The following is a 13937-nucleotide window of genomic DNA, read 5'->3' as shown; positions in this document are numbered from 1 at the left end:
AATTTATTATTAATTTTTTTCTTAACAATTAATCAATATTCGATAAGGTTTAAGCTATAATAATAATTATATATATTTTGTTTAATAATTAAAGCAGGATGGTATTTTTAATAATTATTAATGATATTAATTTATTTTTTCTTACTTTCTGGGGTATTGGAAGTAAAGAGGAAAAGATAGAGAAAGGAGAGATATTATATATATATGTATATAGGGAGAGGAGGGACTTGGGGACAGTTTTTTTTCCACAAGAAGGAGTTTTACGGGAGGATTTACTTAATAGTTTTTTTCTTATTTTTGTTAACAAGAATGGCCGGCTCTGAGAATAAAGTGAAAAATATAACCTGTTAACAGGATTGTAAGTGTTTCTGTCTCGATTTATTTTTTTCGTACATATATATATAATATATATTTTTCACTTAAACATACAAAATACTAATTTGCATTTAGTATTTTATTATATTTTTTATTCTTTGGAGATTCGGTGACTAGTCAAAAATCGAGTATAAGAATTGAAAAATTTGAAAACGAATTGGTGTTAAGAGACAGCTATATAAGGAATGTCAATCACAACTACCGCATTTCTGCAGTATCTAAGATAATTATAATAAAATCTACCACGGTGTTAAGTTATATTTTTGTTAAATAATCTTACATACTCTCTTCTTAAAACACCATCATTCAAATATGCAACGATAAACGTCATGGACATCCCAACTAGAGAAATAGTCCTTTGGGTTTCATTTTCACAAACTATTCTGGTTTATCTTCAATATATATATATATATTTATACTTTTAATCAATCTTATATGAAAAATAAAAATAATACTGTATAATATGATATTGTTTACTTATTTCAAACATAGAAATTCTTTTTTTTTTTAATTTTATTCAAGTAAATTAGTTAAGTTACTCAAATAAAATTTTTTTAAAAGTTTATGTATAAACAACATAACAAAAATTTAGGAATTAATAAAATCATTAATATTGTCATTGAACATAATTTACTTTCATTTTATGGCTTTTCCAATTTTATTAATAATAACTTATTATGCATTAATCATTTCTGAGTTTTTTATTCATTTAAATTAAGCTATGTCTAAAGATGTAAAAGAAAGAGTAGCTTATAAGGATTTATTGAAGGGTGACAAATGGAAAAATATCATGAATCCTTCCAAGTAAATAAGGGAATGTATTCACTGGTATCTCTATGTTTTGCATCTAACTCAGTACTTAAACTCAATCAAGACTTCCATCACACGATGTACTTCCTAACACTTGGTTGATCAAGCAACCCAAGTTAAATACTGAGAGATTCAGGAGAGATGAGAGAAGCTAGAAGAGGACAGAGACCTACTAATCCAGAAGAACTGAAGATTGGTAGATCAAAGAATTGTGGGAGAAGCTCATCAAAGTATTGTTGACATACTCATATGTTAATGATAGCATCAAGCTCAATAGGATTAAGAGAAATCTGACACTTCATTGGAAGTTAGAAAAAGTGGAGACAATTCCCCTTCTCAAAGATTAGCTGCATGTCACAAGAAGATGATATCAGGTGAAGTTAGAAAATGGTACCTCCATGAGGTGCTATTTTCTAACTTCACCCAATATAGAATAATCACTAAAATAATATTCCTGCAACAAGTTGAAATGACCTCAAATATGCTCTCATTTTTTCAAGTTTTGCTGGGAAGGAATAGTCCATCAGACTCTGTACTGGTAATATTCCATTATAAACTATATACAGTTGAACTTAGTTATAATGAGTATAAAGAGACCAAGTACATTTGCTCATTATAAGCATTATTCACTGTACCCATTTTAGTGTTTTATCCTATATCATTAATAATGGAATGAGTAATGGTATATGACTATATTTATATTTTTTTGTCACACCTGACTTTTAAGTACTATATTTTGCCATATACAATAAATTTATTGATTCTGTTTTTAAAATAATTGAGCCATCCATTGTTTCATACAAAATATTGATGTCCAAACTCCTTTTTCTGCTTATACTTTTATATTACAAAGAATTTCTGGATTTCCAATTGAATACAAAACTATTATATTAACGCTTCATCAACATCCATATAAATACATTTTCTAAATTTTTTTATTATCTGGATTTCTGAAATATTATTCTGTAGTGCAGTGAGAAACCTTTTTCTCATCATGAACTGGTAAAATTATGGATAATTTTATGTAGACCAGTAATTATGTGCAACTATAAATTATGCTTATTTACTATGCTTATAAATGATTATGTAGGGTTACTATATGTAGCAAAGTATCCATAGTAACTCTAGATTACTATTTAAATGTCATCCTTAACAACTACCAGATTACATTGGACTACTTTTCTGCAATTATATTTAATTAATTCCTAAATAATTTGTCACTAGAGGGATGCATTAGGCACTGTTATTAAATTTAATAATTANATATTTATATTTTTTTGTCACACCTGACTTTTAAGTACTATATTTTGCCATATACAATAAATTTATTGATTCTGTTTTTAAAATAATTGAGCCATCCATTGTTTCATACAAAATATTGATGTCCAAACTCCTTTTTCTGCTTATACTTTTATATTACAAAGAATTTCTGGATTTCCAATTGAATACAAAACTATTATATTAACGCTTCATCAACATCCATATAAATACATTTTCTAAATTTTTTTATTATCTGGATTTCTGAAATATTATTCTGTAGTGCAGTGAGAAACCTTTTTCTCATCATGAACTGGTAAAATTATGGATAATTTTATGTAGACCAGTAATTATGTGCAACTATAAATTATGCTTATTTACTATGCTTATAAATGATTATGTAGGGTTACTATATGTAGCAAAGTATCCATAGTAACTCTAGATTACTATTTAAATGTCATCCTTAACAACTACCAGATTACATTGGACTACTTTTCTGCAATTATATTTAATTAATTCCTAAATAATTTGTCACTAGAGGGATGCATTAGGCACTGTTATTAAATTTAATAATTAAATTTAATTAAACATTTTACACCATTCTGGAAGGAAAGAATCGTTCCAGAGTAGGACTTGAACCCACAACTCCTGCTCACAGTGCAGCTGCGTTGCCAGTTATACTACCTGAGCCTCTGGTCCAATTTCCTCTTCCAAACATATTTAATTATGATATAACAATCTTTCATTATATCATAATTAAATGTCTTGAAGAGGAGATCGGACCAGAGACTCGGGTAGCATAACTGGCAACACATCCATACTGTGAGCAGGAGTTGCAGATTCAAGTCCCAGTCCAGGATGATTCTTTTCTTCCAGAATAGTCTAACGTAGGTAGTCAAGGTATAATTTAAGTTTCACATCGGCCAGACATTTGCATTTGTCTTTAATTAGCTTTGTGAAGAGCAATAATCTATTAAAAATAAATAAATATAGTATGATAAGCAACATCAAACAATCTAATTTCTTTTATTTAAATTTTTTGAAAATGTTAGATTTCTATCACTAATACTTTATTGTTATTACACACATATGCATTATTTGTTTTTATATATTACTTATAACTATTAAAATAAAACAGTAAATTATATGAAGTATATANAAAGTGTTTAAAGCACATAAAATCATATTAAAATATATACATTTACAAGTATGTACTGTATTTACAGTACCTGCATTTGTAAATTTAGATTACTTTTTCCTGTACTATATTAAAAACTAAAATTTATTTGTTTGTAAGCTAAAAATAGATTCTTATTAACCATATATTATTAAAAATGCATTAGTAAATAAAATACAGCACTGGGAATGGTAATTTATGGTTTAGCCTAGTGACAAGTAGATTCGGAGACAAGTAAATTCGACTTACATCGCCTCTCCTGGAACCAATTACCGACGTAAGGCAAAGTATACCTGTACTTTTAATCAATCCTATATGAAAAATAAAAATAATACTGTATAATATGATATTGTTTACTTATTTCAACATGCTGCAAAGTACCAATAGACATGTAGGAAAAGTTTTATAGTTGATGGTGATGCACTTGGAAATTACACCATGCCTTCTGCACTTCAATAGGAAGACCAGCTGGGCATGCAACTTATGCCAGTGCTTTTCCAGATTCAGCATGGAATAGAACATCTGTTTTCTAGTACTCACCTTGTAAATTACCAAAGTCGTATGGTGAATGTCAAACTTTTCCTACACGTCTACGTGGTACTTTGTAGCATGTGGAAAAATCTCTCCTCTCAAAGCTAATTAAAAACAAATGCAAGTGTCTGGCCACTGTGGAGCTTAAACTATACCTCACCCACCTGCGTTTTACCAAAGCCTGTCACCTGATCTCTCTCCATGACCAACTCAGAATAGCCTAAATTATTTAATTAAATTATAGTTATTAAATTTAATAATAATGCCTAATGCCTTCCTCTAGCAACAAATTATTTAAGAATTAATTAAATATAATTGTGAAAAAGTAGCCTGATGTAATCAGGTAGTTGTTTGGCTTATTACAAATTTATTGAGTTTTTTGTATATGTACTGTACATCCATAATCAACTGCACCAGTGTCAGTATAATCAAATATTCAGTATATCAAAATTTCACTGGCCTGCAGAAAAATGCAGTGAAATTTTTTGCAGATTGGCAGTTAAAAAATACTGCCCTAATGCATTTAAATAGGTATTTTTATTCTTCCACAGTGTTGATCCTGTCAAAGATGACAAGATGAATTTTCTACAAACTTCCACATTTGAATCCTTGCTCTATTCTTAGATAATTTTGATTTTTTTTTTTTTTTCACAAATTGAGACGTTCTTTCTTTTGTTAAATATATTTACCATAAAATAATATTAAAAACGGAAGAATAAATGTAAAACTCATTCATAGAACAACTTTCAATGTAGTTTTAATAATGGTTCACTCAAAAGATGATGGTTTTTCCCACTCATTAAGTACTATACAAAATTTTCTAATTCTACCTGTGTAGTAAACTCATTATAACCATCAATCTTTATATGAAAACATGTCTTATCTAAAAACAAAATAAAAATTTGCTCACAATAACCCCAAACCTATTAAAAATATGCTTGTTACAATAAAGTTTAATGTATGTATACAGGGTGTATCAGAATGATGTTTTAAAAATTTGGGGATTGTAGAGGATGAAATTTTGAACGTTTTCATATAAGGAACCTATAGCCGGAAATGTGATATAAAGTTTCTACAGCACTTTGCGTGTTCTATGTGTCGGTATGCTGAATGAAATAGAGAACTTTCATATCAGCAAGTTCTCCAAATCTGTAGTTACCCTCAAAGATGCCAGAACGTATCCACAGTACATGAAGCATGATAAGCAGACAACTGTACACTGACTCACATTGACTAGCTGTATGTTTATAGCACAGCACCAGTGGATGCAAGGGGTGACCTGAAGGACGACAAGCACTAAGTACACAACGTCCTGTACACAGGCTCAGTTAGACCAATGTAGTTGCGTGTTTACAGTCTTCCATCCGCAGCAATAATATGACGTCAATGGACAGAAGGGTAGCTACCAAAGTGAAGGGCAATCAAGCACTTCCTACCGCTGAAGACACTTTAGTTCAAATTTCTGGCCACAGGTTCCTTATATCAAAACGTTCAAAATTTAATCCTCTACAATCCCCCAAATTTTTAAAACGTCATTCTGATACACCCTGTATATTGTGTGAATATAATGTAAATAAATTAGTATTAGCACATTTGGTATGAATAATTTAAACTTCTGACTTTTCTGCAAAGTCATCACTTGCTATATATACTTTTGAAAAACATTCACTCTGAAATTGGTGCTAAAACAATTGTGGTCTTAAACTGAAGTAACAATAAGATTTATATATATTGAAGTTTACACATAAGATTTGAGAATTTAAAATTCAAGTGATTTAGTTGTTTGTAATACAAAATTTTACATTTAATAATTCGCTATATTCAGGGTTCCTACTCAAATTTTTGTTTTGAATTCCCTGACTTTCCCTGATTTTCCCTGACCAACTTTGTCCAAATTCCCTGACCCTCACATTTTNTTTGTTTAATAATTAAAGCAGGATGGTATTTTTAATAATTATTAATGATATTAATTTATTTTTTCTTACTTTCTGGGGTATTGGAAGTAAAGAGGAAAAGATAGAGAAAGGAGAGATATTATATATATATGTATATAGGGAGAGGAGGGACTTGGGGACAGTTTTTTTTCCACAAGAAGGAGTTTTACGGGAGGATTTACTTAATAGTTTTTTTCTTATTTTTGTTAACAAGAATGGCCGGCTCTGAGAATAAAGTGAAAAATATAACCTGTTAACAGGATTGTAAGTGTTTCTGTCTCGATTTATTTTTTTCGTACATATATATATAATATATATTTTTCACTTAAACATACAAAATACTAATTTGCATTTAGTATTTTATTATATTTTTTATTCTTTGGAGATTCGGTGACTAGTCAAAAATCGAGTATAAGAATTGAAAAATTTGAAAACGAATTGGTGTTAAGAGACAGCTATATAAGGAATGTCAATCACAACTACCGCATTTCTGCAGTATCTAAGATAATTATAATAAAATCTACCACGGTGTTAAGTTATATTTTTGTTAAATAATCTTACATACTCTCTTCTTAAAACACCATCATTCAAATATGCAACGATAAACGTCATGGACATCCCAACTAGAGAAATAGTCCTTTGGGTTTCATTTTCACAAACTATTCTGGTTTATCTTCAATATATATATATATATTTATACTTTTAATCAATCTTATATGAAAAATAAAAATAATACTGTATAATATGATATTGTTTACTTATTTCAAACATAGAAATTCTTTTTTTTTTTAATTTTATTCAAGTAAATTAGTTAAGTTACTCAAATAAAATTTTTTTAAAAGTTTATGTATAAACAACATAACAAAAATTTAGGAATTAATAAAATCATTAATATTGTCATTGAACATAATTTACTTTCATTTTATGGCTTTTCCAATTTTATTAATAATAACTTATTATGCATTAATCATTTCTGAGTTTTTTATTCATTTAAATTAAGCTATGTCTAAAGATGTAAAAGAAAGAGTAGCTTATAAGGATTTATTGAAGGGTGACAAATGGAAAAATATCATGAATCCTTCCAAGTAAATAAGGGAATGTATTCACTGGTATCTCTATGTTTTGCATCTAACTCAGTACTTAAACTCAATCAAGACTTCCATCACACGATGTACTTCCTAACACTTGGTTGATCAAGCAACCCAAGTTAAATACTGAGAGATTCAGGAGAGATGAGAGAAGCTAGAAGAGGACAGAGACCTACTAATCCAGAAGAACTGAAGATTGGTAGATCAAAGAATTGTGGGAGAAGCTCATCAAAGTATTGTTGACATACTCATATGTTAATGATAGCATCAAGCTCAATAGGATTAAGAGAAATCTGACACTTCATTGGAAGTTAGAAAAAGTGGAGACAATTCCCCTTCTCAAAGATTAGCTGCATGTCACAAGAAGATGATATCAGGTGAAGTTAGAAAATGGTACCTCCATGAGGTGCTATTTTCTAACTTCACCCAATATAGAATAATCACTAAAATAATATTCCTGCAACAAGTTGAAATGACCTCAAATATGCTCTCATTTTTTCAAGTTTTGCTGGGAAGGAATAGTCCATCAGACTCTGTACTGGTAATATTCCATTATAAACTATATACAGTTGAACTTAGTTATAATGAGTATAAAGAGACCAAGTACATTTGCTCATTATAAGCATTATTCACTGTACCCATTTTAGTGTTTTATCCTATATCATTAATAATGGAATGAGTAATGGTATATGACTATATTTATATTTTTTTGTCACACCTGACTTTTAAGTACTATATTTTGCCATATACAATAAATTTATTGATTCTGTTTTTAAAATAATTGAGCCATCCATTGTTTCATACAAAATATTGATGTCCAAACTCCTTTTTCTGCTTATACTTTTATATTACAAAGAATTTCTGGATTTCCAATTGAATACAAAACTATTATATTAACGCTTCATCAACATCCATATAAATACATTTTCTAAATTTTTTTATTATCTGGATTTCTGAAATATTATTCTGTAGTGCAGTGAGAAACCTTTTTCTCATCATGAACTGGTAAAATTATGGATAATTTTATGTAGACCAGTAATTATGTGCAACTATAAATTATGCTTATTTACTATGCTTATAAATGATTATGTAGGGTTACTATATGTAGCAAAGTATCCATAGTAACTCTAGATTACTATTTAAATGTCATCCTTAACAACTACCAGATTACATTGGACTACTTTTCTGCAATTATATTTAATTAATTCCTAAATAATTTGTCACTAGAGGGATGCATTAGGCACTGTTATTAAATTTAATAATTATAATTTAACTAATTAGTGAAATTCTTTATTAAATGACCAAACAAAACCTTTAAAATTAAACCAGCAAATATATTTTAATATATGTTATGACAAGTGCTTGGGATTATTAAATTATTGAGATATGGTTGTAATAATATACAGCAGTGTTTTTAAACCTTTATTTAATTGTGGATCAGTATAATTATGGATATTACATGGGCCAGTAATTATACACAACTACAATTTTATTACTTAAATGTCTACTAGGACATATCATATTATACAGGTTTATTATACAGGTGTCCAAGTCCTGCAAAATGAGGAAACGTATTTTATTATTATTATTTAGAAAAAAGGAAAAAAGATTTTTCCTTTTTTCTAAATAATAATAATAAAATTGTATAATAAGGACACAAAGACTTAAGAATTAATATATGCAACTATAAATTATGCTTATACAGCAGAATCTTGTTTTAATGCATTGTGGAACAACAGATTTTTTTCCCTAGGTCCCACCAAGTCAATATAATTTTACCTCCTATTAGCAGATCCATAACTAGGAATAACATATTTTTTTTTACCCAATCTATTGTAAACTTTACATTTTTCAATGTTTAGTTAATATTTGGGTGTTTCTAGGAATTTATAGATTTTGATATTGCACTTGTTATATGTGAGATATGTATGTACAATTGAAGATATTGTATGAAAAGAGTTGACAGGCTGATATGATTGAGAGGATACACCTGGTTCAAGTGTAGTGTAGAAATTTAGCAAGGCCATCAAGTCTTTCCAAGTTGTGAAGAACTACCTGATGAGTTTCAGCATAAATGAACAGAATGTATACTGTATGACATTGCTAATATTGAGTAGTGGTTATATTTAATAGGCAGAAAGGTGATATCAAACAAACTAAGATGGACAAGTTTTTTTAACAAATGTGAAGTCAGGTGCTAATGAGCATATGGAATTTGCTTCTTTTGTTCTTACAGTATATACAGTTTCTGCCAGCTTTGTTGTATACACACGCAGCATAATATAGGATCATGTAACATATGTATTTCTATAGAACAGAGATCTCAAGAGACTGAATAATTTCAAGTACAGGTATTTCTTATATGTAGGAGGTTTTAAATAACAGATATTTTCAGAGGTGTGAGGATATCTGTTGTTCATGATATAACAGATTCTTGGAACAAGGAATGATTTTCAGCGGCCCAAGCAACCCATTAAGAAAAGATTCTACTGTATACACTTATCTACAGTTAATGTACATAACAAAGTACATTCAGCAAGATTACTATTTAAATTGGGTGTGAAAAGGGGGAGAAAGAATGACGAGATCTGTTTATATGGAGGGGCTTCTTCAATTTTGATGTAAGACAAGTAATTGGGTATGTAAATTCTGGTATTAGTGTTAAATCGATTTAAACGTGATAATAAATGTATGGAAAATAATTTAGAAACAAAATGTTGAATGGGTAATGAAACTTTAAATAGTTGAAATTTTATAATGATTAAAAATGAATAACTAGGTGCATAATTTATGATATTTTCATCAAAATAGATGTATACAGGATAATTAATGTAAAAAATTTTTTGGATAACATGAAGTTAAATATATAAAAAAATTTTTTAGATAATAAGAAGTTAAATGTGTAATGGAGTTTTAAAGGTTTAAACCTTACAAAGATCTGTGATTTAATGGATAACAAGAAGTTAAAGAAGTTGAATATGCAAAGAAATTTTATGGTTTTAACTTTCTTTAATCTGTAATCTAAAAACGTATGTTTTAAAAAACATGACCTTTATATATATATGTTTTATATTGTTGTAACTTGTGAACTTCTATTTTAGTTGGCTGAGGAGGGGCACAAAATGCCTGAAACGTTTACAAATATGATAAACACATATCAACTAAATAAAATTTAATGATGAGATTTGCCAAGTGTCTGAATGAATATAATAAATGATTTGTGTTTGAATTACTAAACAATTACTGACATGGTTTCAAAAATACTACTATTTAAATGTCACCTGTAATCAACTGTGCTAGTGTTATTACAATCAAATACTTTTCTGCAGACTGATGAAATTTTTTGCAGACCAATACTTCAAAAAAAAAAATATATATATATATATATAATTACTTGACCAGGAAAAAATGAAAATTGAGAGAGACATGATACATCCAACTGCACAGGCAGACCAGAAGTTAATTCCCAAGATCCTTGTAAGAGAAGAGAACTAGAATTTAATTTGCCTTCTCCATCACAATAAATACTTCCCACTATATCTACTTCTTCCTATAAAAATATATTTAAAAATTTCATTAAAATCATATGAAATAAATATCAAAAAAATTGAAATACTTAGTTAATTTATTAAATACAGTAAGACTCCACTTAATGCTGCCTTGATTAATGCTGATTTGATATAATGCGGTCTGCTCAAACCCTAAAAAAGCTCATAATTTATGCTGATTTAAATTATCCTGGCATTTCACTGATTCATATATAATACTATTATTCCCAAACACAAACCAATTGGCAAAAGGTGGCAATTCGTCATAGCACTATAATTTCCTTAAATCTATGTTTGTTTGGAGCAATTTTAGAAAAATATATCATGGAAGCCATAGGCAATATCAACTCCGCTTGGTAAGAATTAACTGATAAATGCATGAACAAAGTGTGGAAAAAGTTATGGCTGAAGGTATGAAAAGCCTATGCTGTATCATTAGGTTGACCAATTTGTCAACCTAATTGATACAGCAGGACTAGGAGATGTAGATGAGCAGTATATTGAGGAGTTACTGCAGGTTTCTGGTGAGAGCCTTACCAATGACTGTCAAGAACTGGCAGAACAAGGAATTCATATAGAACTGGAAAATAGTGATTCTGAAAACAAAGAACCCAAAGAACTTGCTACAGATTTCCTTAGTAAAAGTTTAGTAACGATAACCAAAATCATTGCTCAAATTGTAGCGAATGATCCAGATTTTGAAAGGAGTGCAAAAGCAAGACGAGGTGTTTTGGATGCAATCTTCTGCTATCAACATTTGCTTAAGGAAAGAAAAGAAAAAGTGACAAATGAAATCACACGACTTTATCACATAAAAAAAAAAACAAGAATTTCAAAAGAGCCAGGACCTTCATCACAAAAAAAAACTTTATATTTCTATGTGTATATGTTTGTGTGCTATTTATTATTATTNAGCCCTAAAAAAAGCTCATAATTTATGCTGATTTAAATTATCCTGGCATTTCACTGATTCATATATAATACTATTATTCCCAAACACAAACCAATTGGCAAAAGGTGGCAATTCGTCATAGCACTATAATTTCCTTAAATCTATGTTTGTTTGGAGCAATTTTAGAAAAATATATCATGGAAGCCATAGGCAATATCAACTCCGCTTGGTAAGAATTAACTGATAAATGCATGAACAAAGTGTGGAAAAAGTTATGGCTGAAGGTATGAAAAGCCTATGCTGTATCATTAGGTTGACCAATTTGTCAACCTAATTGATACAGCAGGACTAGGAGATGTAGATGAGCAGTATATTGAGGAGTTACTGCAGGTTTCTGGTGAGAGCCTTACCAATGACTGTCAAGAACTGGCAGAACAAGGAATTCATATAGAACTGGAAAATAGTGATTCTGAAAACAAAGAACCCAAAGAACTTGCTACAGATTTCCTTAGTAAAAGTTTAGTAACGATAACCAAAATCATTGCTCAAATTGTAGCGAATGATCCAGATTTTGAAAGGAGTGCAAAAGCAAGACGAGGTGTTTTGGATGCAATCTTCTGCTATCAACATTTGCTTAAGGAAAGAAAAGAAAAAGTGACAAATGAAATCACACGACTTTATCACATAAAAAAAAAACAAGAATTTCAAAAGAGCCAGGACCTTCATCACAAAAAAAAACTTTATATTTCTATGTGTATATGTTTGTGTGCTATTTATTATTATTTACTATATTATTATGCAAATTAATATAAAAATAACTTAAAATTAAAGTAAAATCTGTTTATTTTTGGTCATGTGTTTCCCTTTCCCTATTTACTCTGTTAAAATGACCTTGTTTAACACTGTTTTGTTTAGCACTTTGTCATCTAGGAATGTATACCCTGCATTAAGCAGGGTCTTACTGTAGTAACAAGTTTCCTTTTAAAATAAGAAAAATAAAAATATTAGCAAAATATAAAACTTAAAACTTTAAAAATAACTGAAACTGATATTCTTATATAAGAATATCAGTTTATATGCTGGAGTTTCTTTAGAATGATTCAAATAGAATACTAATCCATAGAGAAAAATATAAGTTTTAGTTGTTCTAAAAGATCAGTTACTTTTAAAAATTATAAATATATACTATTGAAAAAAATTACCTGAACTAAAGATTGCATTGAAGACCATTCTTCTATTTTATGACGATTCTGATAAAAACAAGCCAAATTTTGTATTCTTTCATTTAAAAAATATGCACAGTCTCTCAGTTTTTCAAACATAAAGGGATATTTTGTTGTTAATGCTGACTCAGTATCATAGTAATTAACATTATAAATGTGATCATTATTTGTTTTCCAAGTAATATATTCATCTGACCTGTATGATATTATAACATCTCTAGACATAGAGCGTGAGCAGTACTTGCTTGGTGGAGTAAAACTAAAAAATATAAAATTGTCAAATTGAATTCATAAATAAATTTAATAGTATTCCAAAAAAAGAAAACAAAACAAACTTTTTTGAAGATAATGGTGAAATTTGAAGAGATGTTATAGATTTTGCATTGTCAGGAGTAATAGTTTTCCTTTTAATTTTTTCCTATTAAATAAAAGAAAATTTAAACAAATGATATCTGAAATAGAATGCACATAAAAGTAAGTAATTATATACTGTATTTATCCTATAAACATAAATTTTTCATGTGGAGTTTAAATTTATTGGTCAGAATTTCACATTTCTAATAAAGGTTTTTCATTATTTTTAATTTTTGAAAAGATAACCAGTACTTACATAGTATTTAATGACAGATGCTCCCAAATTTAAATTTAAGTTAATTTTAATGCAATCTAATTTGATTGTGTATTTTTGTTTTTGTAATTTCATGTTCAATGTAATTAAGTGTTTTGTATTTGGAAGACAGCTTAGCTCCCCACATCATGTATTAATGTATTGTACCCAGTATGCATAAATAAATAAATATATATATATAAACTTCTATCAGGTCAGTCCATAAGTTCCTGCATATTTTATGACCTTGAGAAAAATCTTGTTTTGCTGTTAAAAATGCCAGTCTAATGTGATACTTTTTACACTGAAGTGTTAAATTGGATCTCATTCATATAATACTGTTCAGAATTGGGAACATTTCAGTTGTTTATTTTCGTTAAAATGGAAGTAACAGATGAATATAAGAGACATGTTTTATACTTTTTATTTTTAAGTGATGAGAATGCTACAAATGCAGCCAAAAAATTAAATACTGTTCATAATCAAACTGTAATT

General features: G+C 28.7%; 1 protein-coding gene across 1 annotated transcript in view; it reads right to left on the bottom strand.

The window, feature by feature from the left end:
• LOC111637024 (DNA polymerase alpha subunit B-like) overlaps positions 1 to 13937 on the bottom strand; it is a 65772-nt gene that overhangs the window by 43919 nt on the left and 7916 nt on the right. The window contains exons 6-8 of the mRNA XM_023382424.1: positions 13171 to 13253; positions 12815 to 13094; positions 10552 to 10722 (exon numbers count right to left, since the gene is read on the bottom strand). Coding sequence (XP_023238192.1) covers positions 10552 to 10722; positions 12815 to 13094; positions 13171 to 13253 — 534 coding nt within the window. The remainder of the gene's footprint in view (positions 1 to 10551; positions 10723 to 12814; positions 13095 to 13170; positions 13254 to 13937) is intronic.

Source organism: Centruroides sculpturatus, unplaced genomic scaffold, assembly GCF_000671375.1.
Source record: "Centruroides sculpturatus isolate CEXI.00-Female unplaced genomic scaffold, Cexi_2.0 scaffold966, whole genome shotgun sequence".
Taxonomy (NCBI): domain Eukaryota; kingdom Metazoa; phylum Arthropoda; class Arachnida; order Scorpiones; family Buthidae; genus Centruroides; species Centruroides sculpturatus.
This window is presented reverse-complemented; position numbering and strand designations above follow the sequence as displayed.